This window comes from Anabrus simplex, chromosome 2, assembly GCF_040414725.1.
Source record: "Anabrus simplex isolate iqAnaSimp1 chromosome 2, ASM4041472v1, whole genome shotgun sequence".
Classification (NCBI taxonomy): Eukaryota; Metazoa; Arthropoda; class Insecta; order Orthoptera; family Tettigoniidae; genus Anabrus; species Anabrus simplex.
The window spans coordinates 986,024,002-986,046,462 of NC_090266.1; the positions used below are offsets into that span (position 1 = coordinate 986,024,002).

The 22,461-nt window shown below is 36.7% G+C and overlaps 1 protein-coding gene across 3 annotated transcripts in view; it reads left to right on the plus strand.

The window, feature by feature from the left end:
- LOC136864608 (delta(14)-sterol reductase TM7SF2) overlaps positions 1-22,461 on the plus strand; it is a 378,438-nt gene that overhangs the window by 110,641 nt on the left and 245,336 nt on the right. For all 3 annotated transcript variants that reach the window (XM_068225883.1, XM_067141843.2, XM_067141844.2), the window contains exon 5: positions 22,166-22,327. In XM_068225883.1, the coding sequence (XP_068081984.1) occupies positions 22,166-22,327 (162 nt within the window). The remainder of the gene's footprint in view (positions 1-22,165; positions 22,328-22,461) is intronic.

The window sequence follows — 22,461 nt, forward strand, 5'->3', positions numbered from 1 at the left end:
CTGCACCATTTAAGCCTGACCAATTCCCTTTCTACTGATGAAGTGTGTCGTATGCTAGAAAATTCAGATCTTGAATCTGGAGGAGAACTATTCAGATGCTGGTTTTGTTTGTGATAAGTGAGACAAGTCAGGACGAATATCATAATGAGACAGAGGATAAATTATCAGCAGAAGTGGAAAGTGCTATCTGTCTCCAAACTCTCCTCAAATGTTTCAATCTCACTTAGGTGTTTTATCTGTGAAGATGTTCGCTTGAGACAGAACTGAGTGGGAAGTCTTGGATTCTAACTCTTTATGTGGAAGGTGGGCTTCAGTAAAAGTCCTGAAAGAGTGGGGTTGTACCACTGCATGTGCTTACCACAGAGTTGACAACTCTGTGATTAGCACCCCATGTCATCTCTTTGATGAATTGATCCTTTGTCTAGTGAAACAGCGCACTGAATCAAATGCTCAGAAAGCACTGTCAAAATTTTGATAAGCTTAACGCAATCTCTTCAAGTTTGATGGTCTCGCACACTCGCTTAGAAATCAGATTTAAATTGTCCTTTACACGAGTAAGCCACTCGGTCAGAATTACTGCCCAGCCCTCTGAAATAAATTACATAAATGGAACAGCAACCAGAATTTTTATGCACAGTTTTCTGTGAATCATTTGTACTCAGCAACAGTGACGTTACAACAGAGATTTTGTGTGGCAAGTCTCAAAGCCGATGTTAGGCCTCTTTAAACAAGAAGCATCATCATCAAATCTCAAAACATTTGGTTAAGTTAAATGTAGAGGAATTTCACACTACTCTTTGTCTCTCAAAAAATTGGGGTTTCAAATACATTTATATTTGCCCTAATATAATTGGATGCGAGGCTTACGAACCTAGGACAACAGAATTCAGAGGGCAAAGCAGACATTAATTTTATCCTCGTTAGTGTATAACTACTTGTCACAGTCTTTCTCTATGTGAGCCCGATAGTTGTTCCATAGCGTAAATATGTGTTTCCTGCGCAGTGTGGGAAACGACGTGTCCATAAACAACTCCAATACAGATTTATCTAAATATATGTGTCTCAGTTCTCCTGATATCTCTGGAGAGCTTGTAAAGTGATGAACAATTGGTTGGTTATCGCTATTACTATCCCACAACCAGTCACTATGTTTTGTTTTCACATGCAAAGCTTTAGGTAGGATTTCAGTCACTCGTTATAAGCTATAAATTTCATTCTCTTCCGTATTGAAGTGCACTGATTTAAAAAAAAAAAAAATGACTATTGGGTCCTCATTTTCAATACAATATATTAAGTAAATAGTATTACATTATAGACTTGGGACTAATTTCAAACACTTAGTGGCCATCATCAGCCAAAACAAAAAGTAATTGGTTAATATGATAACTAAAACATATGCATATAAGAGAAAGACAATGTTGTAGTCCGTAGACTAATGTAGTACTATTTACTTAATATATTGTATTGAAAAGGTGGACCCTCTTGTCAATTTACCGTATTTACGTGAATAATCCCCACACCCTAATTTTTGGAAGACTCGTTTAGAAAAAAAATGAAATGAACTAAAATTCCTTCCATCGAAAGAGTAACATAGGTATAAACAGACATTTTATATCACTCCGCAAGGTCCACATGTTCTTTACGCAAATATGAACATGTTAATTTATGGATATAGGTGCTTTGCCTGAGATGATGTAAATATATTATCGCTGCTATCAAATACCATGAAAATTAGCAAGTAGGCCTACTTACGTGACAGGTATTTCATTAATCTGAACTTGCAATAGGCTCGATTCCCTGTAGATCGGAAGATTCGTTGTCACTTGCATCACTAGAATCCTCTCCTAAATTACAAATTTGTCACACTCCACGTCTAAAATACTTCTCACATGTGGTCTCTTTTTACTCGGATAGTAACACAACCGGTGGTGGATAATTCTTTTCCTGCAATGTAAACACTTGAAACAGACACACTGGCAAAGTCGGATGTTACTTTTGCGATACAGTAAAACCACATTATTACTTGATTTTGAATTAACCGCCAACTCGTAATTCAGAAATGCCAATTCTCGCCGCGTCACGAAATATTCTGATACCCACTACTGCATGTAATTAACATTAATTCAATTTTAAACCTTTCAAGTGCCATTGAAAAAAAAATCTATTTCTGAAATGTATCCACCAAGGTGTATTTACATTATTCAAATAATGCACTTGGATAACTCACTGGCGGACATAACATCACACGATGAAAAGAAAAAAAAAGAAAGAAGAAAAGAAAAAAAGCACGATTCAAAGATGAAGACAAATTCCCATATGCAAGTGTTTTATTTTTTGGTTTACTGTACTGTTTGCATTTTTAGATGCCTTGTACTTGCACAGAAAGTGCCCGACACCCTTAAAACATCGTGGCTTATCGAACTTTCCTATGACGAAGGGAGGAAGTCTTTTGCTTCCGTCTGCATTTTAATACAGTACAGTGAACCCCTGTCCTTTAAAACCATAAGTCTGTCTGGGCTCGGCAGTAAAACATAAATTAAAAAGTGCAGTTTGATCGGCATTGACAGTATTGTACAGTATCGTCCGGTACGTACGAATTGATTATAATTTTGAGCCTCGTTTTTTGCCTGCTGTCGGCAGGTGTTCAGATATGTCAGCCTCGTGTTGGTAGATTTACTGGCACATAAAAGAACTCCTGCTACGTAATATTGTGGCGTTCCTTAAAACGCCGAATACAAAAGAATATACAATTTCACTCGAACTTAGCAACTATGAAACACAATATAGACACACCGAAGTGAATGAAAGTGTGGAAAGCTATCCCTGGATGATGTGAAAGATGTGTTCTATCGTGACGCTGAGAAATTTTGAATCTAAATTGCTCTGTCAAAAAATAGATTTCGAAAGCTTCTCAGATTCGTCAGTTCGACGAGAAATCAACCTGAAATGAGTGCCTGCCAGCTAATAAATTAGCTCTTGCCAGGTAACAAGTTCGCTCTTGTTTCTGAAATATGGGACACATTTGTGGAAAATTGCTTTCAGTGTTACTGCCCAAGCAAAACCGTCGACGAACAGTTACTTCCTAACAAAACCATGTGCAGATTTACCTAATTTATGATGAACAAGACCGACAAGTATGGACTCAAATGCTGGATTGGTGCCTTTCCGTACCTTGGTAAGGTCGACGGACGTCCAAACTAGGAGCCACTGGGAGAGTATGTCGTGCTTCGCCTAATGGAGCTGTTTTTAAACCAAGGGAGGAACATGACGACAGATAGCTTCTTCATATTTTTCCGCCAAGCTGAGTGGCTCAGATGGTTGAGTCCTTGGCCTTTTGTCCGCAACTTGGTAGGTTCGATCCTGGCTCAGTCAGGTGGTTTTTGAAGGTGCTCAGATATGTCAGCCTCGTGTTGGTAGATTTACTGGCACGTAAAAGAACTCCTGTGGGACTAAATTCAGGCAACTTGGCGTCTCCAAAAACTGTAAAATTAGTTAGTGGGACTTAAACCAAATAACATTATTATTATCTTATCTTTCCAATTTGCTAAGTAGCTCAAAAAAAAAAAAAAAAAAAAACCAACCCGAATCTTCCCCTTTGTCATAAAATCCCTACTGTGGTAAGGAAGTCCAAGCCTGAATTTTACTCTACAACCATCTTGCGACAGACTAGGAGCACTCAGTGCAACTTGACAGTTTACCAAACCAAGAAAAACAAGAATGTCCTCCTCCTTAGCACATGGCACGTTCAAGTAACAACGAGCACAGAATGAAGGAAGAAGGCAGAAACTGGAACTACCTACAATGGCATGAAACACAGGTTAGATGTGGTTGTCTAAGTGACTCATAAATATACCACCAAGGTCTTTTATAATATAAAACTTACAGCTATCAATTCTTGGGTCATTTACGAGCAAGTAATGGATAGGAAGATGAAATCGTAAGAAGTTCACCCTCCAGTTGGCAAGTGAACTAACAAGACCTGACGAGTAAGGGCAGCAGCAACAAAGTGGGGGTGTAGGACCATGTCCTTCTAATAAGGGGGAAGAAGTGCCAAGTTGGCCTGTTTGTTAAGAAGGAAGCCATACTTTCCAGAGTCCACTCAGTAAAATGTAACTTAAAAGCTCTTCAGTCTGTTGAACACGCAGGTTAAATATAAACATTATACAACTTACCTGTTGTAAGAACATTATTAGACAAGGGATAAAATTCTTTGTTTAATAGTGTGTATTTTTATCCCTTGTCTAATAATGTTTTTCTACAGGTAAGTTGTATAATGTTTATATGTAACCTGTGTGTTTGACAGACTGAAGAACTTTTAATTTACATTCAAGTTGGTCTGTGTAAAGGCAACAAGTCTGGCGCCGGCAACAAGTGCCTAAAAGCCATGTGCGGAAAATGTGCATGAAAGGTAGTTGTGCATGCGAAATGTGTTTAGTTTGTTTTAATTTTTTAATTTGTGAAATGTGGACGACTGACTAAGAAGGAAAAAGTTGTTCAATTGGCTAATTTTGTGAAAACTTCTTTGAGAAACTGGAACATGATGCAGTTGTTTGTGATTATTCATGTGTACATGAGTAATATTAAAGGTCCATACACTAATGTCAGGTCTTTGTATCTAAAATAAATTTGTGGAAACACATTAGTAGGGAATAACAAATCCTATTGAGTTCTAATTTGAACGTTTCCAAACATTTCTTTTGATGGGTCAAAATGACCTCTTACCACTGTTCTAAATGTTTCTCAGCAGTTCTAGTGTTAATACCTTATTTAACCGCATATCAGCTGCACATCCGATCCGTGGGCTTGTCGCAAGTATGTGTGTCTGCTGCAACAAATGGAAATGGTCATTGCTGTGCACAGTCTGAACTAAACCATGTTCAATCAATCAATCAATCAATCAATCAATCAATACTGATCTGCATTTAGGGCAGTCGCCCAGGTGGCAGATTCCCTATTTGTTGTTTTCCTAGCCTTTTCCTAAATGATTTCAAAGAAATTGGAAAATTATTGAACATCTCCCTTGGTAAGTTATTCCAGTCCCTAACTCCCCTTCCTATAAATGAATATTTGTCCCCGTTTGTCCTCTTGAATTCCAACTTTATCTTCATATTGTGATGTTTCCTACTTTTATAAACGCCATTCAAACTTATTCGTCTACTAATGTCATTCCACGCCATCTCTCCGCTGACAGCCCGGAACATACCACTTATGAACATTAAAACAAGAATAATAGTTAACACCACCTTTCAAATACTTATCTTTCCTATATTTAGGAAATAAACATTACAACAGGCGTTGTAAGATGGGACATGTTTCGCTTAACAGTTGTAAGCATCATCAGCCGAAAATAAATCTTAGCCTAAAGTTAGATTTATTACTTGTAACATACCACTTAGTCGAGCTGCTCTTCTTCTTTCTCTCAATTCTTCCCAACCCAAACATTGCAACATTTTTGTAACGCTACTCTTTTGTCGGAAATCACCCAGAACAAATCGAGCTGCTTTTCTTTGGATTTTTTCCAGTTCTTGAATCAGGTAATCCCGGTGAGGGTCCCATACACTGGAACCATACTCTAGTTGGGGTCTTACCACAGACTTATATGCCCTTCCCTTTATATCCTTACTACAACCCCTAAACACCCTCATAACCATGTGCAGAGATATGTACCCTTTATTTACAATCCCATTTATGTGATTACCCCAATGAAGATCTTTCCTTATATTAACACCTACTTACAATGATCCCCAAAAGGAACTTTCACCCCATCAACGCAGTAATTAAAACTGAGAGGACTTTTCCTATTTGTGAAACTCGCAACCTGACTTTTAACCCCGTTTATCAACATCTCACAACATTTTCGAGGTCACGTTGCAGTTGCTCACAATCTTGTAACTTATTTATCACTCTATAGAGAATAACATCATCCGCAAAAAGCCTTACCTACGATTCCACTCCTTTACTCATATCATTTATAACATAAAGGTCCGATAATATTGCCTTGAGGAATTCCCCTCTTAATTATTACAGGGTCAGATAAAGCTTCACCTACTCTAATTCTCTGAGATCTATTTTCTAGAAATATAGCAACCCATTCAGTCACTCTTTTGTCTAGTCCAATTGCACTCATTTTTGCCAGTAGTCTCCCATGATCTACCCTATCAAATGTTTTAAACAGGTCAATCGCGATACAGTCCATTTGACCTCCAGAATCCAAGATATCTGCTATATCCTGCTGGAATCCTACAAGTTGAGCTTCAGTGGAACAACCTTTCCTAAAACCGAATTGCCTTCTATCGAACCAGTTATTAATTTCACAAACATGTTTAATATAATCAGAAAGAATGCCTTCCCAAAGCTTACATATAATGCATGTCAAACTTACTGGCCTGTAATTTTCAGCTTTATGTCTATCACCCTTTCCTTTATACACAGGGGCAAGTATAGCAACTCTCCATTCATCTGGTATAGCTCCTCCGACCAAACAATAATCAAATAAGTACTTCAGATATGGTACTATATCCCAACCCATTGTCTTTAGTATATCCCCAGAAATCTGATCAATTCCAGTCGCTTTTCTAGTTTTCAACTTTTGTATCTTATTGTAAATGTCATTGTTATCATATGTAAATTTTATTACTTCTTTGGCCTTAGTCTCCTCCTCTATCTCGACATTATCCTTGTAACCAACAATCTTTACATACTGCTGACTGAATACTTCTGCCTTTTGAAGATCCTGACATACACACTCCCCTTGTTCATTAATTATTCCTGGAATGTCCTTCTTGGAACCTGTTTCTGCCTTAAAATACCTATACATACCCTTCCATTTTTCACTAAAATTTGTATGACTGCCAATTATGCTTGCCATCATGTTATCCTTAGCTGCCTTCTTTGCTAGATTTAATTTTCTAGTAAGTTCCTTCAATTTCTCCTTACTTCCACGACCATTTCTAACTCTATTTCTTTCCAGTCTGCACCTCCTTCTTAGTCTCTTTATTTCTCTATTATAATAAGGTGGGTCTTTACCATTCCTTACCACCCTTAATGGTACAAACCTGTTTTCGCATTCCTCAACAATTTCTTTAAACCCATCCCAGAGTCTGTTTACATTTTTATTTACAGTTTTCCACCGATCATAGTTACTTTTTAGAAACTGCCTCATGCCTGCTTTATCAGCCATATGGTACTGCCTAATAGTCCTACTTTTAAGACCTTCCTTTCTATCACATTTATTTTTAACTACCACAGAAACAGCTTCATGATCACTAATACCATCTATTACTTCAGTTTCTCTATGGAGCTCATCTGGTTTTATCAGCACCACATCCAGGATATTTTTCCCTCTGGTTGGTTCCATCACTTTCTGAATCAGCTGTCCTTCCCATATTAACTTATTTGCCATTTGTTGGTCATGCTTCCTGTCGTTCGCATTTCCTTCTCAATTGACATCTGGCAAATTCAGATCTCCCGCTACAATCACATTTCTTTCCATGTCGTTTCCCACATAGCTGACTATCCTATCAAATAATCCCGAATCCGCATCAGTGCTACCCTTTCCCGATCTGTACACTCCAAATATATCAAGTTGCCTATTATCTTTAGAAATAAGCCTTACACCTAGAATTTCATGTGTCTCATCTTTAACTTTTTCGTAGCTTACAAATTCTTCTTTCACCCTTCCTATCCTATCTCTACGATACACTCTCCAGTGTCGTGAGAAATTTTCTGCATCCATTATATCATTTCTCAGCCATGATTCAACTCCTATTACAATATCTGGTAAATATATATCTATTAAATTACTTAATTCTATTCCTTTCCTTACAATACTTCTACAGTTCAACACTAACAATTTTATGTCATCCCTACTTGATTTCCAGTTCCCTGTTCTCTTATCACCGCCCCCTAGGCCATCCCGTTTCCCTGAATGTACCTCCGTATTACCCTTCCAAACAAATTTCCTAACTTATACGTACTACTGTGGTTTAAATGAAGGCCATCTGAGCGCAGATCCCTATCTCCTACCCACCCATTAGGATCTAGAAATTTCACTCCCAGTTTCCCCCATACCCACTCCATAGTCTCATTTAAATCCCCAATCACCCTCCAGCCAGTATCCCTTCTACACAGTATTCCACTAATAACAATCTCCGCTTTCTTAAACTTCACCTGTGCTGCATTTACCAGATCCCACACATCTCCAACTATGTTGGTACTTATATCAGCTTGCCTTACGTTGTTGGTACCAACGTGAAACACTACCACCTTCTCCTTCCCCTCCTCCCTCTCTTCTACTTTCCTCAACATCTGCCTCAACCTCATTCCTGGATAACATTCTACCCTGGTTCCCTTTCCTCCACACACTTTCCCCACGTGTCTAACGATGGAATCTCCCATGACCAGAGCCTCAACCCTACCCACCTCGTTTGATCCCCTTCCCTCCTGGTCAGCCCTATCTTTCCTGATAAGTGCAGAAGCTACTTCCTCCTCCCTTTTCTCCTTCCCATGACCCTGTTCCACCTGTCTTTTCCTATCCTCTACTCTACATTTTCCTTTCCTACCTTTTCCCTTCCTCCTACTTCCACAAATCTCAGCAACAGTTCCCTGTCCCTCATCTTCCCTCTGTTGTTCTACCTAGAGTGACTTGTACCGATTTTGCACAGACACCTGTCCTGAATTCTGATCCTGAGTAGAGCTCTTAGCCTGCAATCTCCTTCCCCTTAGAACATTAGACCACCTGTCTTCTACAACTCCTCCCTTTCCTTCCCCTTCCTCTTGTACACCTATTGTAACCTGTCTTCCGTGAGAATCCTAATTATCTCCCTCAAACTTTCCAACTCCTCCCTCATACCCCTCAATGCCTCGCCACACCCACAGTAACTACACTCGCGCTCCTTAGCCATTCCTTACGGGGGAAAAAAATGAAATTAAAAATAAAATAACTTATTTGCAAAAAATAAATGAACGGAGGGATATATTGTCTGGGATAGTACACAACAATAAGGTAATTAATATACGACTACACTACAATACTACTTAGTCGTGCTCTATTTTTTTTATCCTACAACCCCTGACAGGATAAAAACTGCTGTTAATTACTGAATATCGAAAGTAATAGCCTACACAAGAACTACACAATTCCAAACAGCAATTAAGCCTATTCTAATTACAACAGTATTTTAGTAAGAGTTTCTACGGATACTTCTACTACACCAGTACTACACAAATATTTTACAATAATAAAATAATCACACTAAATTCTAATAGATATTACTCGTATACTACTGTACAGTACACTACAGTAATGTTAAACTACTTTCAGACGTATCCTAATTACGGTACCGTACCGTATGTCACTAAACTAAGCACAACAGAAACGAAATTTGCAAGAACTACTGTACTCAAACATTACCAACGAAGCTAAATGCTTAGACAAATTATTATTAGTATTACGGTCTAATAGATACAAATGAAAAATAACACACGAATATAGCAGGCAAGATACAAAAATATTGCACTCAAATATTTATAAAATATTCGTGAGGTACATTGGTTAATAGGACATGTTTCATTCGTCTTTGCGAACATCAGCTATAAATACACAAAGCTTAAGGTCAGGGCCCAGAGTTTATTTAAATGGTTAAAAATGTCCTTATATTAAAAGAATGGTAAAGTTGTAATAAAAGTGGTTGTACAGTATTAAAATTAGACTGTAAAATATTATACAGATTAGCATCAAGAATTTCTCATAAAGTACAATGAATATTAATAATCTGAAAAGTAAAAACAATCATAAAGGTTGTTAAAATAGAAATGATGTAATAGTAGACATTAAAAAGAACTTCGATGTTTGAAGCGTGGATTAATTGTAGAGTTGTTGGGTATAACTTGAAGTTTGAAATCTGAAAAGAAAGAAAAAAGGGGGAAAGTGAAGTAATATTTTACAAAAATAAAAAGGGGATGGAAATTGTAAAAAGGAGAAAGCTTACCCGTTAGGCCTGTGAAAATATTTGCTAGCGATGACAGCGTGAATAGGACAAGGCCACTTGTTATTGCCTCTAGTGAATTGTGTTGAATTGAGACACATAATATTGTAGGCACTGAAATACGTCCATATAATGTTGAAAGCATGAAGTAGAAAATTATTTTTAAATCTGAAAAGAAGGCAGAAAAGAGGAATTGAGGCCATGTTATGACGAAAATTAAAAGGGAGAGAAAGAGAAAGTTGAAAAAGAACTTACCTGCTCTAATAGAAAGGGAGTGTCCGCTAGCATTAACTGCGTGAGGCAAACTGGAAAGTGGCTTTGTTATTGCTTCTCGTGTTGTGTGTATACGTAGAGGCGGGGAGTGAGTCATGTGAGGAGGGGAAGTAGCTAATTTCTTAGACGCGCCAGATGTACGTGGAGGGGGTGTCACATGAGAGGGTGGTGGAGTAGTGACTGTTTTTACCGAGGAAATGCTCTTAGAGGTTGGATAATAAAAAATGTTCATAAAGTTGTTGTTATTTATATTTAAAAAGAGAGTAATTCTGGGATTTTCTCAATTAATGGGCTTTTGATTTCAGAAATTTCGTTTAAGTTTTGATTTCCATTGAAATGTTGGTCCAAGGATATGTAAATGTTCTCGAACTCTGTCATTAGTTTGCTTTTACTGACGTATTTTAGGATTTGAAGATCTTTTTCAATCGTCGTAAAACTGTGGCCGGTTTCTTCCATGTGAATACTCATGGCGGAATATTTTTTATGTTTTGAGGCGTTGTAATGTTCAAGATACCTAGTCAAAAAAACTGCGTCCAGTCTGTCCGATATAAGAAAAATCACAATGAGTATATTTAAGTCTATAGACACCAGAGTTCGAGAATTTAGCGTGATTACTGTTAACTATATTTGAATTGAGAAAAATATTACGGCTCGTGTATCGGGTTTTAAGGGCGATGTTGATATCGTATTTCTTTAGGGGGTTGGTGATTTGAAATAGGCCTGGGTTTGTGTAGGTGAAGGTAGCATATTTTGATTTTTTAGGTTTTTCCGAAATCAACTTAGTCGCAGTTTTTAATTTTACCTTATTGATGATTTTGTTAATCATCAAAGGGTTATAGCCGTTAATTCTGGCCAAATCTTTGATGTAATTTAATTCTCTTTTACGATTTACGGTTGTGAGCGGGATTTTTAATGCTCTATGAACGAGACTGAAAAATGCAGCCTGTTCATGGGATTGCAGGAGTAAAGAGTCGTTTCTTATAGTAACGGGGGCGCAAGAAGGCTTTCTATATATTTGGAAATCAAACTTGTTATTCTCTCTTGAGATGTTTAAGTCCAAGAAGTTTAAGGAACCGTTTATTTCGTCTTCCTTAGTGAATTTGACATCGTTGTCAAGTTCATTAAGGAAAGTTAAAATATTGTGACTATCATTTTTTTGAGTATCAATAATAGCAAAAGTGTCATCAACATATCTTACCCATAATTGGAGGCCGTTGTTGTTATTAATTATTTTGTTGTTTTCCAAATCATCCATGAAAATATTGGCTAGAATGCCCGAGATTGCTAAGCCCTTTTGGTGATACAGTTTATTATTAAAAGTGAAATCATTGTTATTAAGGACAAATTCTAATAGACTAATGACATTTTCTATTTCACATTTGCTCAAGTTGCTGTGTTTTAAAAGGTTTGTTTCAATAATTTTAACTGTTTTATTTACAGGAATGTTTGAGTACATATTAGTAATGTCATAGGAAACCATTATGTGGCTGTTCTCAAGGTTGAATTTCGCCAATTTATCACAGAACTCAACAGAATTCTTTATACAAGCCGTATTGTTGAACTTAAAATGTTTATTAAGGAAATTATGCAAAAATTTTGAGACTTTATAAGAGGGGCTATTCATACAGTTAATAATAGGGTGTATAGGTACATCTTTTTTATGGATTTTTGGCAAGGCTTCTGCAGTTGGGAGTTTTGGGTTCATTGTTATAAGTTTTTGATACTCGTGTTCTTGTAATAAGAAAGGTAGGTTTTTCAATAGGTTCTTCAAACTTCGTTGGATTTTGGGGGTAGGATCTTTATTAATAATAGTGTAACTGCTATTAGCAAAGAAATCTTCGGTTTTATTAATGTAATTGTCTTTATGTAATAAAACTATTGTAGAGCCTTTATCGGCTTTAGTGACGATGATATTATTATTACTAATTTTATTTCTTACGTCATATATTTGCTTGCTAAGGGTCGGATTTGAGGTGGTTTTCAATTCCTTCGCCAGAAGAGGTAGTTTCTTCTTAATCTCGTATCTGATGTCATTGTGTGATTCTACTGGGAGTTTTTTGATGTTGGATTCAATTTCCGCAACTGTAGTAATCAAATTGTCTGTTTTTTTCGGATTAGGCCGATTAAATTTCAGTCCTTTATCAAGAAGAGATAGCTCGTTGTCTGAAAAGTTTGTGTTAGATAAATTTACGGTTGTAGGAAAATGATTTGAATTAGTGGAGGGAGGGGGTTAGTTTTACTGTTGACATTAGTCGCGTAATTCTTGGTGTTTTGCAGTTGTATCAGTTTATTGTTTAAAGTTGTCTGTTTCTTATTCACAATGTCATGTACTTTTTCCTTGACAAAATTAGAGTATGAATACCATTCTAATGGGGACATGCTAGAAGATACTTCAAGATGCGCCTTGTAAAGCTGTAAGTTTAGGAACGATTTCTTTTTATAAATCTAAGAGTTTCATTTTTGTCCGTATTGAACTGAGAATGGAAGATAGGAAACTCTTAGATTTAAATGTAGCAGCCAACCAGGCAAAGTCGGTAGCCTATCATTACTTGGACTTAAAAATCAAAATTGGGAAAGCTGAAGACTACGCCAAACAGCGTCGAAACTAGTTCCAAGTGTAAATATATGTTGTAAATAAACTATAACATTTATTGTATTGAAAAGGTGGACCCTTTTAAGTTTCCTATCTTCCATTCCTTTTATAATGCTCCTTGATTTCGTTTTTTAACCAAAATTCATTGACTTTCTTTTGAGTTCTCGAAGAATTAAGGTTCAAAAAGTTTTTCCTTTGGAGATGTTTAAGAAATTTAGGAATAGTCCATGCTTCATACATTCTCTTAAAAATTATATATCCCTAGATATTTTGCTGACCTTGACTTTGAGATTAAGATATCAATTACCTTTATTGGCCTGGTAGGCTGCTAAATTACATATGATAAATCTCATAATTAGACCGTATTCAAAATAATGTATTAAAGGTAAAAACTTTTTATTATCACCTATTCAATACATAAATAATGCACTCAGTTATTTATAAAATATTCATGAGGTACATTGGTTAATAGGACATGTTTCATTCATCTTTGCGAACATCAGCTATAAATACACAAAGCTTACGGCCAGGTCCCTGAGTTTATTTAAATGGTTAAAAATGTGTTATATTAGAAGAACGGTAAAGTTGTAATAAAAGTGGTTGTATAGTATTAAAATTAGACTGTAACATATTATACAGATTAGCATCAAGGATTTTTCATAAAGTACAATGAATATTAATAATCTGAAAAGTAAAAACAATCATAAAGGTTGTTAAAATAGAAATGATGTAATAGTGGACATTAAAAAGAACTTCGATGTTTGAAGCATGGATTAATTGTAGAGTTGTTGGGTATAACTTGAAGTTTGAAATCTGAAAAGAAAGAAAAAAGGGGGAAAGTGAAGTAATATTTTACGAAAATAAAAAGGGGATGGAAATTGTAAAAAGGAGAAAGCTTACCCGTTAGGCCGGTGAAAATATTTGCTAGCGATGACAGCGTGAATAGGACAAGGCAGGCCACTTGTTATTGCCTCTAGTGAATCGTGTTGAATTGAGACACATAATATTGTAGGCACTAAAATACGTCCATATAATGTTGAAAGCATGATGTAGAAAATTATTTTTAAATCTGAAAAGAAGGCAGAAAAGAGGAATTGAGGCCATGTTATGACGAAAATTAAAAGGGAGAGAAAGAGAAAGTTGTAAAGGAACTTACCTGCTCTAATAGAAAGGGAGTGTCCGCTAGTGTTAACTGCGTGAGGCAAACTGGCAAGCGTCTTTGTTATTGCTTCTCGTGTTGTAAGTGTGTATGCGTAGAGGCGGGGAGTGAGTTATGTGAGGAGGGGAAGTAGCTAATTCCTTAGACACGCCAGATGTACGTGGAGGGGTTGTCACATGGGAGGGTGGTGGAGTAGTAACTGTTGTTTCCGAGGAAATGCTCTTAGCGGTTGGATAATTAAAAATGTTCATAAAGTTGTTGTTATTTATATTAAAAAAAGAGAGTAATTCTGGGATTTTCTCAATTAATGGGCTTTTGATTTCAGAAATTTTGTTTAAGTTTTGATTTCCATTGAAATGTTGGTCCAAGGATATGTCAATGTTCTCGAACTCTGTCATTAGTTTGCTTTTACTGACGTATTTTAGGATTTGAAGATCTTTTTCAATCGTCGTAAAACTGTGGCCGGTTTCTTCCATGTGAATACTCATGGCGGAATATTTTTTATGTTTTGAGGCGTTGTAATGTTCAAGATACCTAGTCAAAAAACTGCTTCCAGTCTGTCCGATATAAGAAAAATCACAATGAGTACATTTAAGTCTATAGACACCAGAGTTCGAGAATTTAGTGTGATTACTGTTAACTATATTTGAATTGAGAAAAATATTACGGTTCGTGTATCGGGTTTTAAGGGCGATGTTGATATCGTATTTCTTTAGGGGGTTGGTGATTTGAAATAGGCCTTCTTTTCAGATTTAAAAATATTTTTCAAGTTCATGCTTTCAACATTATATGGACGTATTTTAGTGCCTTCAATATTATGTGTCTCAATTCAACACAATTCACTAGAGGCAATAACAAGTGGCCTGCCTTGTCCTATTCACGCTGTCATCGCTAGCAAATATTTTCACCGGCCTAATGGGTAAGCTTTCTCCTTTTTACAATTTCCATCCCCGTTTTTATTTTCGTAAAATATTACTTCATTTTCCCCCTTTTTTCTTTCTTTTCAGATTTCAAACTTCAAGTTATACCCAACAACTCTACAATTAATCCACGCTTCAAACATCACAGTTCTTTTTAATGTCTACTATTACATCATTTCTACTTTAACAACCTTTGATTGTTTTTACTTTTCAGATTATTAATATTCATTGTACTTTATGAAAAATCTTTGATGCTAATCTGTATAATATGTTACAGTCTAATTTTAATACTATACAACCACTTTTATTACAACTTTACCATTCTTTTAATATAAGGACATTTTTAACCATTTAAATAAAGTCAGGGACCTGACCTTAAGCTTTGTGTATTTATAGCTGATGATGTTCGCAACGATGAATGAAACATGTCCTATTAACCAATGTACCTCATGAATATTTTATAGATAATTGAGTGCATTATTTTTGTATTGAATAGGTGGTAATAAAAAGTTATTAACTTTAATACATTATCTTCAATACGGTCTAATTATGAGATTTATCACATGTGATTTAGCAGCCTACCAGGCTAATAAAGGTAATAGATATCTTAATCTCAAAGTCAAGGTCAGCAAAATATCTAGGGATATTTATTTTTTATAAGAGTGTATGAAGCATGGACTAATTCCTAAATTTCTTAAACATCTCCAAAGGAAAAACTGTTTGAACCTTAATTCTTCGAGAACTTAGAAGAAAGTCAATGAATTTTGGTTAAGAAACGAAATCAAGGAGCATTATAAAAAGAAATCGTTCCTAAACTTACAGCTTTACAAGGCGCATCTTGAAGTATCTTCTAGCATGTCCCCATTAGAATGGTATTCATACTCTAATTTTGTCAACGAAATAGTACATGACATTGTGAATAAGAAACAGACAACTTTAAACAATAAACTGTTACAACTGCAAAACACCAAGAATTACGCGACTAATGTCAACAGTAAAACTAACCCCCTCCCTCCACTAATTCAAATCATTTTCCTACAACCGTAAATTTATCTAACACGAACTTTTCAGACAACAAGCTATCTCTTCTTGATAAAGGACTGAAATTTAATCGGCCTAATCCGAAAAAAACAGACAATTTGATTACTACAGTTGCGGAAATTGAATCCAACATCAAAAAACTCCCAGTAGAATCACACAATGACATCAGATACGAGATTAAGAAGAAACTACCTCTTCTGGCGAAGGAATTGAAAACCACCTCAAATCCGACCCTTAGCAAGCAAATATATGACGTAAGAAATAAAATTAGTAATAATAATATCATCGTCGCTAAAGCCGATAAAGGCTCTACAATAGTTTTATTACATAAAGACAATTACATTAATAAAACCGAAGATTTCTTTGCTAATAGCAGTTACACTATTATTAATAAAGATCCTACCCCCAAAATCCAACGAAGTTTGAAGAACCTATTGAAAAACCTACCTTTCTTATTACAAGAACACGAGTATCAAAAACTTATAACAATGAACCCAAAACTCCCAACTGCAGAAGCCTTGCCAAAAATCCATAAAAAAGATGTACCTATACACCCTATTATTAACTGTATGAATAGCCCCTCTTATAAAGTCTCAATATTTTGCATAATTTCCTTAATAAACATTTTAAGTTCAACAATACGGCTTGTATAAAGAATTCTGTTGAGTTCTGTGATAAATTGGCGAAATTCAACCTTGAGAACAGCCACATAATGGTTTCCTATGACATTACTAATATGTACTCAAACATTCCTGTAAATAAAACAGTTAAAATTATTGAAACAAACCTTTTAAAACACAGCAACTTGAGCAAATGTGAAATAGAAAATGTCATTAGTCTATTAGAATTTGTCCTTAACAACAATGATTTCACTTTTAATAATAAACTATATCACCAAAAGGGCTTAGCAATCTCGGGCATTCTAGCCAATATTTTCATGGATGATTTGGAAAACAACAAAATAATTAATAACATCAACGGCCTCCAATTATGGCTAAGATATGTTGATGACGCTTTTGCTATTATTGATACTCAAAAAAATGATAGTCACAATATTTTAACTTTCCTTAATGAACTTGACAACGACGTCAAATTCACTAAGGAAGACGAAATAAACGGTTTCTTAAACTTCTTGGACTTAAACATCTCAAGAGAGAATAACAAGTTTGATTTCCAAATATATAGAAAGCCTTCTTGCGCCCCCGTTACTATAAGAAACGACTCTTTACTCCCGCAATCCCATGAACAGGCTGCATTCTTCAGTCTCGTTCATAGAGCATTAAAAATCCCGCTCACAACCGTAAATCGTAAAAGAGAATTAAATTACATCAAAGATTTGGCCAGAATTAACGGCTATAACCCTTTGATGATTAACAAAATCATCAATAAGGTAAAATTAAATTAAAAACTGCGACTAAGTTGATTTCGGACAAACCTAAAAAATCTAAATATGCTACAAACCCAGGCCTATTTCAAATCACCAACCCCCTAAAGAAATACGATATCAACATCGCCCTTAAAACCCGATACACGAGCCGTAATATTTTTTTCAATTCAAATATAGTTAACAGTAATCACGCTAAATTCTCGAACTCTGGTGTCTATAGACTTAAATGTACTCATTGTGATTTTTCCCATAGTGAAACGCTGGCAACCAAGAATGAGTTAGCTGGAAAATTTATAATGTCCAATAACGGACCATTTATATTGGTATTATAAATTTACTCATTCAGGACAAATATTTCAGATTCCCTATGGGAATCAACATCTATATCATCTGATGGCCAAGCAGGCATCATTTTTAGTGATGAGACAAAGTCTCTTAGTGCATTGGCACTGCCAGTGGCTCCAGTTAGCCTACGCAGTGGCCTCCACGGTATGCACTAGCCAGCGTATTGGTAGGTGTGCTAGGTACCAACTGATGAGCCCACCCTAGCACACGAGGGCGAAACGCTGGCAACCAAGAATGAGTTAGCTGGAAAATTTATAATGTCCAATAACGGACCATTTATATTGGTATTATAAATTTACTCATTCAGGACAAATATTTCAGATTCCCTATGGGAATCAACATCTATATCATCTGATGGCCAAGCAGGCATCATTTTTAGTGATGAGACAAAGTCTCTTAGTGCATTGGCACTGCCATTGGCTCCAGTTAGCCTACGCAGTGGCCTCCACGGTATACACTAGCCAGCGTATTGGTAGGTGTGCTAGGTACCAACTGATGAGCCCACCCTAGCACACGAGGGCGAAACGCTGGCAACCAAGAATGAGTTAGCTGGAAAATTTATAATGTCCAATAACGGACCATTTATATTGGTATTATAAATTTACTCCTTCAGGACAAATATTTCAGATTCCCTATGGGAATCAACATCTATATCATCTGATGGCCAAGCAGGCATCATTTTTAGTGATGAGACAAAGTCTCTTAGTGCATTGGCACTGCCAGTGGCTCCAGTTAGCCTACGCAGTGGCCTCCACGGTATGCACTAGCCAGCGTATTGGTAGGTGTGCTAGGTACCAACTGATGAGCCCACCCTAGCACACGAGGGCGAAACGCTGGCAACCAAGAATGAGTTAGCTGGAAAATTTATAATGTCCAATAACGGACCATTTATATTGGTATTATAACAACAGTTACTACTCCACCACCCTCTCATGTGACACCCCCTCCACATACATCTGGCGCGTCTAAGGAATTAGCTACCTCCCCTCCTCACATGACTCACTCCCCGCCTCTACGTATACACACTTACAACACGAGAAGCAATAACAAAGCCATTTGCCAGTTTGCGTCACGCAGTTAACGCTAGCGGACACTCCCTTTCTATTAGAGCAGGTAAGTTCCTTTTCAACTTTCTCTTTCTCTCCCTTTTAATTTTCGTCATAACATGGCCTCAATTCCTCTTTTCTGCCTTCTTTTCAGATTTAAAAATAATTTTCTACTTCATGCTTTCAACATTATATGGACGTATTTCAGTGCCTACAATATTATGTGTCTCAATTCAACACAATTCACTAGAGGCAATAACAAGTGGCCCTTGTCCTATTCACGCTGTCATCGCTAGCAAATATTTTCACAGGCCTAACGGGTAAGCTTTCTCCTTTTTACAATTTCCATCCCTTTTTTATTTTCGTAAAATATTACTTCACTTTCCCCCTTTTTTCTTTCTTTTCAGATTTCAAACTTCAAGTTATACCCAACAACTCTACAATTAATCCACGCTTCAAACATCGAAGTTCTTTTTAATGTCTACTATTACATCATTTCTATTTTAACAACCTTTATGATTGTTTTTACTTTTCAGATTATTAATATTCATTGTACTTTATGAGAAATTCTTGATGCTAATCTGTATAATATTTTACAGTCTAATTTTAATACTGTACAACCACTTTTATTACAACTTTACCATTCTTTTAATATAAGGACATTTTTAACCATTTAAATAAACTCTGGGCCCTGACCTTAAGCTTTGTGTATTTATAGCTGATGATGTTCGCAAAGACGAATGAAACATGTCCTATTAACCAATGTACCTCACGAATATTTTATAAATATTTGAGTGCATTATTTTTGTATTGAATAGGTGGTAATAAAAAGTTTTTAACTTTAATACATTATCTTCAATGCGGTCTAATTATGAGATTTATCACATGTAATTTAGCAGCCTACCAGGCTAATAAATGTAAGGGATCAACAAACTAGAACATCGTGGGCGAAGTGTATAAGCCTAAAAGGAGACTATGTTAAAAATAAAAATTTTTTACCCCAAACACATAAGTAGTTTTTATTTTTGCACAGACTTTTCAAACGCCCCTCGTATGCAGAAGTATACTAATGAAAGGGTTCTGACAGAATCTACACTCATAAAAGCTGATCAGACTGTCAATTATGAAGAAACCCTGCAGATGATTCGTACCGGAGTGTTGGGAATGAAAATCTGGATCTTCATTGACGAACCAATGGATGCAATGGGACGTACCTGACCAGCATCATCATCGAAACTATGGAAGAAACACAAATTGACCCTTCCATATTTCTTATGACAACAGAAGGGATGGAGAGAGCAAATCGTTCCACTGTTGCACATTTGTTTGCAGATTCCTTATTGCTACTCTGGCCACAGGGAATAAGACATGATGATGTTCTGCTTTTTGTCAAAGAAGAGGCACCTTATACGAAAAAAGCCGCTGAAGCCTTGAAAGAACTTTTCCTCAAAATGCTCCATCGTGCATGTCTAGCCCACGGGCTGCATGGAATCGCCAAAGAAGAAAGAGTTTTGTATCCACATATTGACAAGTTGACTTTGAATACAAAGAAAATGTTCCTAAGATTGCCCTCCTGAATCTGGATTTTTAAGGAAATAAGCACCAGAGCTCTCTTTACCTCCACAACTAGTTTTGACCAGGTGGGGAACCTGGATCTGAGCTGCTGCATATTGCACCTACAATTTGAACAAGATATGTGAGGTAATCGATCCTATACCAGAAGGCAAAGCTGCTTTAGTTTGTAAGGTGAAAAGGTTGCTTTACCATCCAGAACTTAGCAGTGATCTGGCATTTATAACAGCACATTACGGTGTGTTACCTGAAGCAATTACAAATTTGGTGATAGGACTTGATACTTTGGTGTCATCTTTGGCCATCGTTGAAGATAAAATAAACCAGCAGCTGCGAGCATTGGGAGACGAAGGTTTGGCTGTTGGTGAAGAAGTAAGATATTTGTATCCACATAATGACAACTTGACTTTGAGCACACAAAAAAATGGTGCTATTTCCTTAAAAATTTGGATTCGGGAGGGTGATTTTAGGAACAGAGCTCTCTTTACCTCCACAACTGATTTTGACCAAGTGGGAAACCTCGATCTGTGCTGCTGTATATTACACCAACAATTTGAGAAAGATAATAAAGACTTAAAAACATTGAGGATACTTAATGTATCCGCAAAGATGCTACTTGGAGCCACCGGCAGTGCCAATGCACTATGAGAGATTTTCGTTTTCAAAAATTGATGCCTGCCTGGCCATCAGATGCTCGCAATCAGGAATGTGTTAGCTGGAAAATTTATAATGTCCAATAACAGATCAATTTTATTGTTATTTTAAATGTACTCATTCGGAACAAATATTTCAGTTTCCCTATGGGAATCAACATCTTTATCAAAGATAATCCAGCGGGGACTCGCTCATTTCTGTCGAGCGGCAGGCCTCTAACATCTGTTACACATTAGGCGCACCTGTCTAAAGTGCGTCATCACTACTGCATTCATAAAGTAGTACATCTTCTGCTATCATTGAGTAGCAAAAATTACGCAGATTCCAACAAGACTGAGCTCGATAGCTGTAGTCGCTTAAGTGCGGTTAGTATCCAGTAATCGGGAGATAGTGGGTTCGAGCCCCACTGTCGGCAGCCCTGAAGATGGTTTTCCGTGGTTTCCCATTTTCACACCACGCAAATGCTGGGGCTGTACCTTACTTAAGGCCACGACCGCTTCCATCCATTTCCTAGGCCTTTCCTATCCCATCGTCGCCATAAGACATATCTGTGTCGGTGCAACGGGGGGGAGGGGGAAGAGGCGGTTCCAACAAGTCCTTACTTGTAAATTTCCAAAGCTTGTATCAAATTTTTATTAGTATTATTATTATTATTATTATTTTAACAAGTGAACACTATGGGTTGTCACCTGTGAATACACAGGGAAATCACTGAGAATTTTCAACTCCTGTGTAAAAACAGTGTAAATAGACTCATCCTTCTGACCTAAATGTTCCCCGTGCGTGGCGTGGCTCTTCTCATATCTGTCTGCAAATAGAGAGCTTAATTCCAAGGTCTCGCTGTACATGGCTCTCATTTCCTCTATGCGTGTCCTCTGATCTGGCACAGCGCCATTCGTGTCCCGAACTGGGCAGAAAATGCTCATTACGACCAAATATGTCATAGAATGACGTGGAATGCGGCATATATTATCAGATGGACCTCACGACATGCTTATGAGCATGGTAGTGAACGGTTACAATATATATGCATGATTAATGTAGAATTCCTTTTGTAATTAGAATGTAGAAGGAACATGTGAGCTTAATTTTTTTATATTGTCTTAGGACTATGTCAGCACTCACATACCTACTTTGATTATAATTCCCATTTGCTGTAAATGCATTTTCTCTTTTTCTTATGTTTTAGATAGCCTGCAAATTTGAAGGAACAGATGAAGATAAGTTCCAGAAAGTTGTAGAATGGCGCAAGAGAAATATTCCAACAGAGTTTGGAGGATGCCTGGGCAGTTTGGCCCTTATGATACTACTTCCATTTGGCCTTTTGGCTCTGCACATTCTGCCAACACTAGTAAGTTTTATCTGTTAATTGTTATGCATGCGATTTAAATTGAAGTGCAGTAAAATTCCAGGGAAACTCTCTTCACAGAATTGTGTGTTAACTGAATACTAACCGGGATCATATACAGTAGAACCTCGATAATT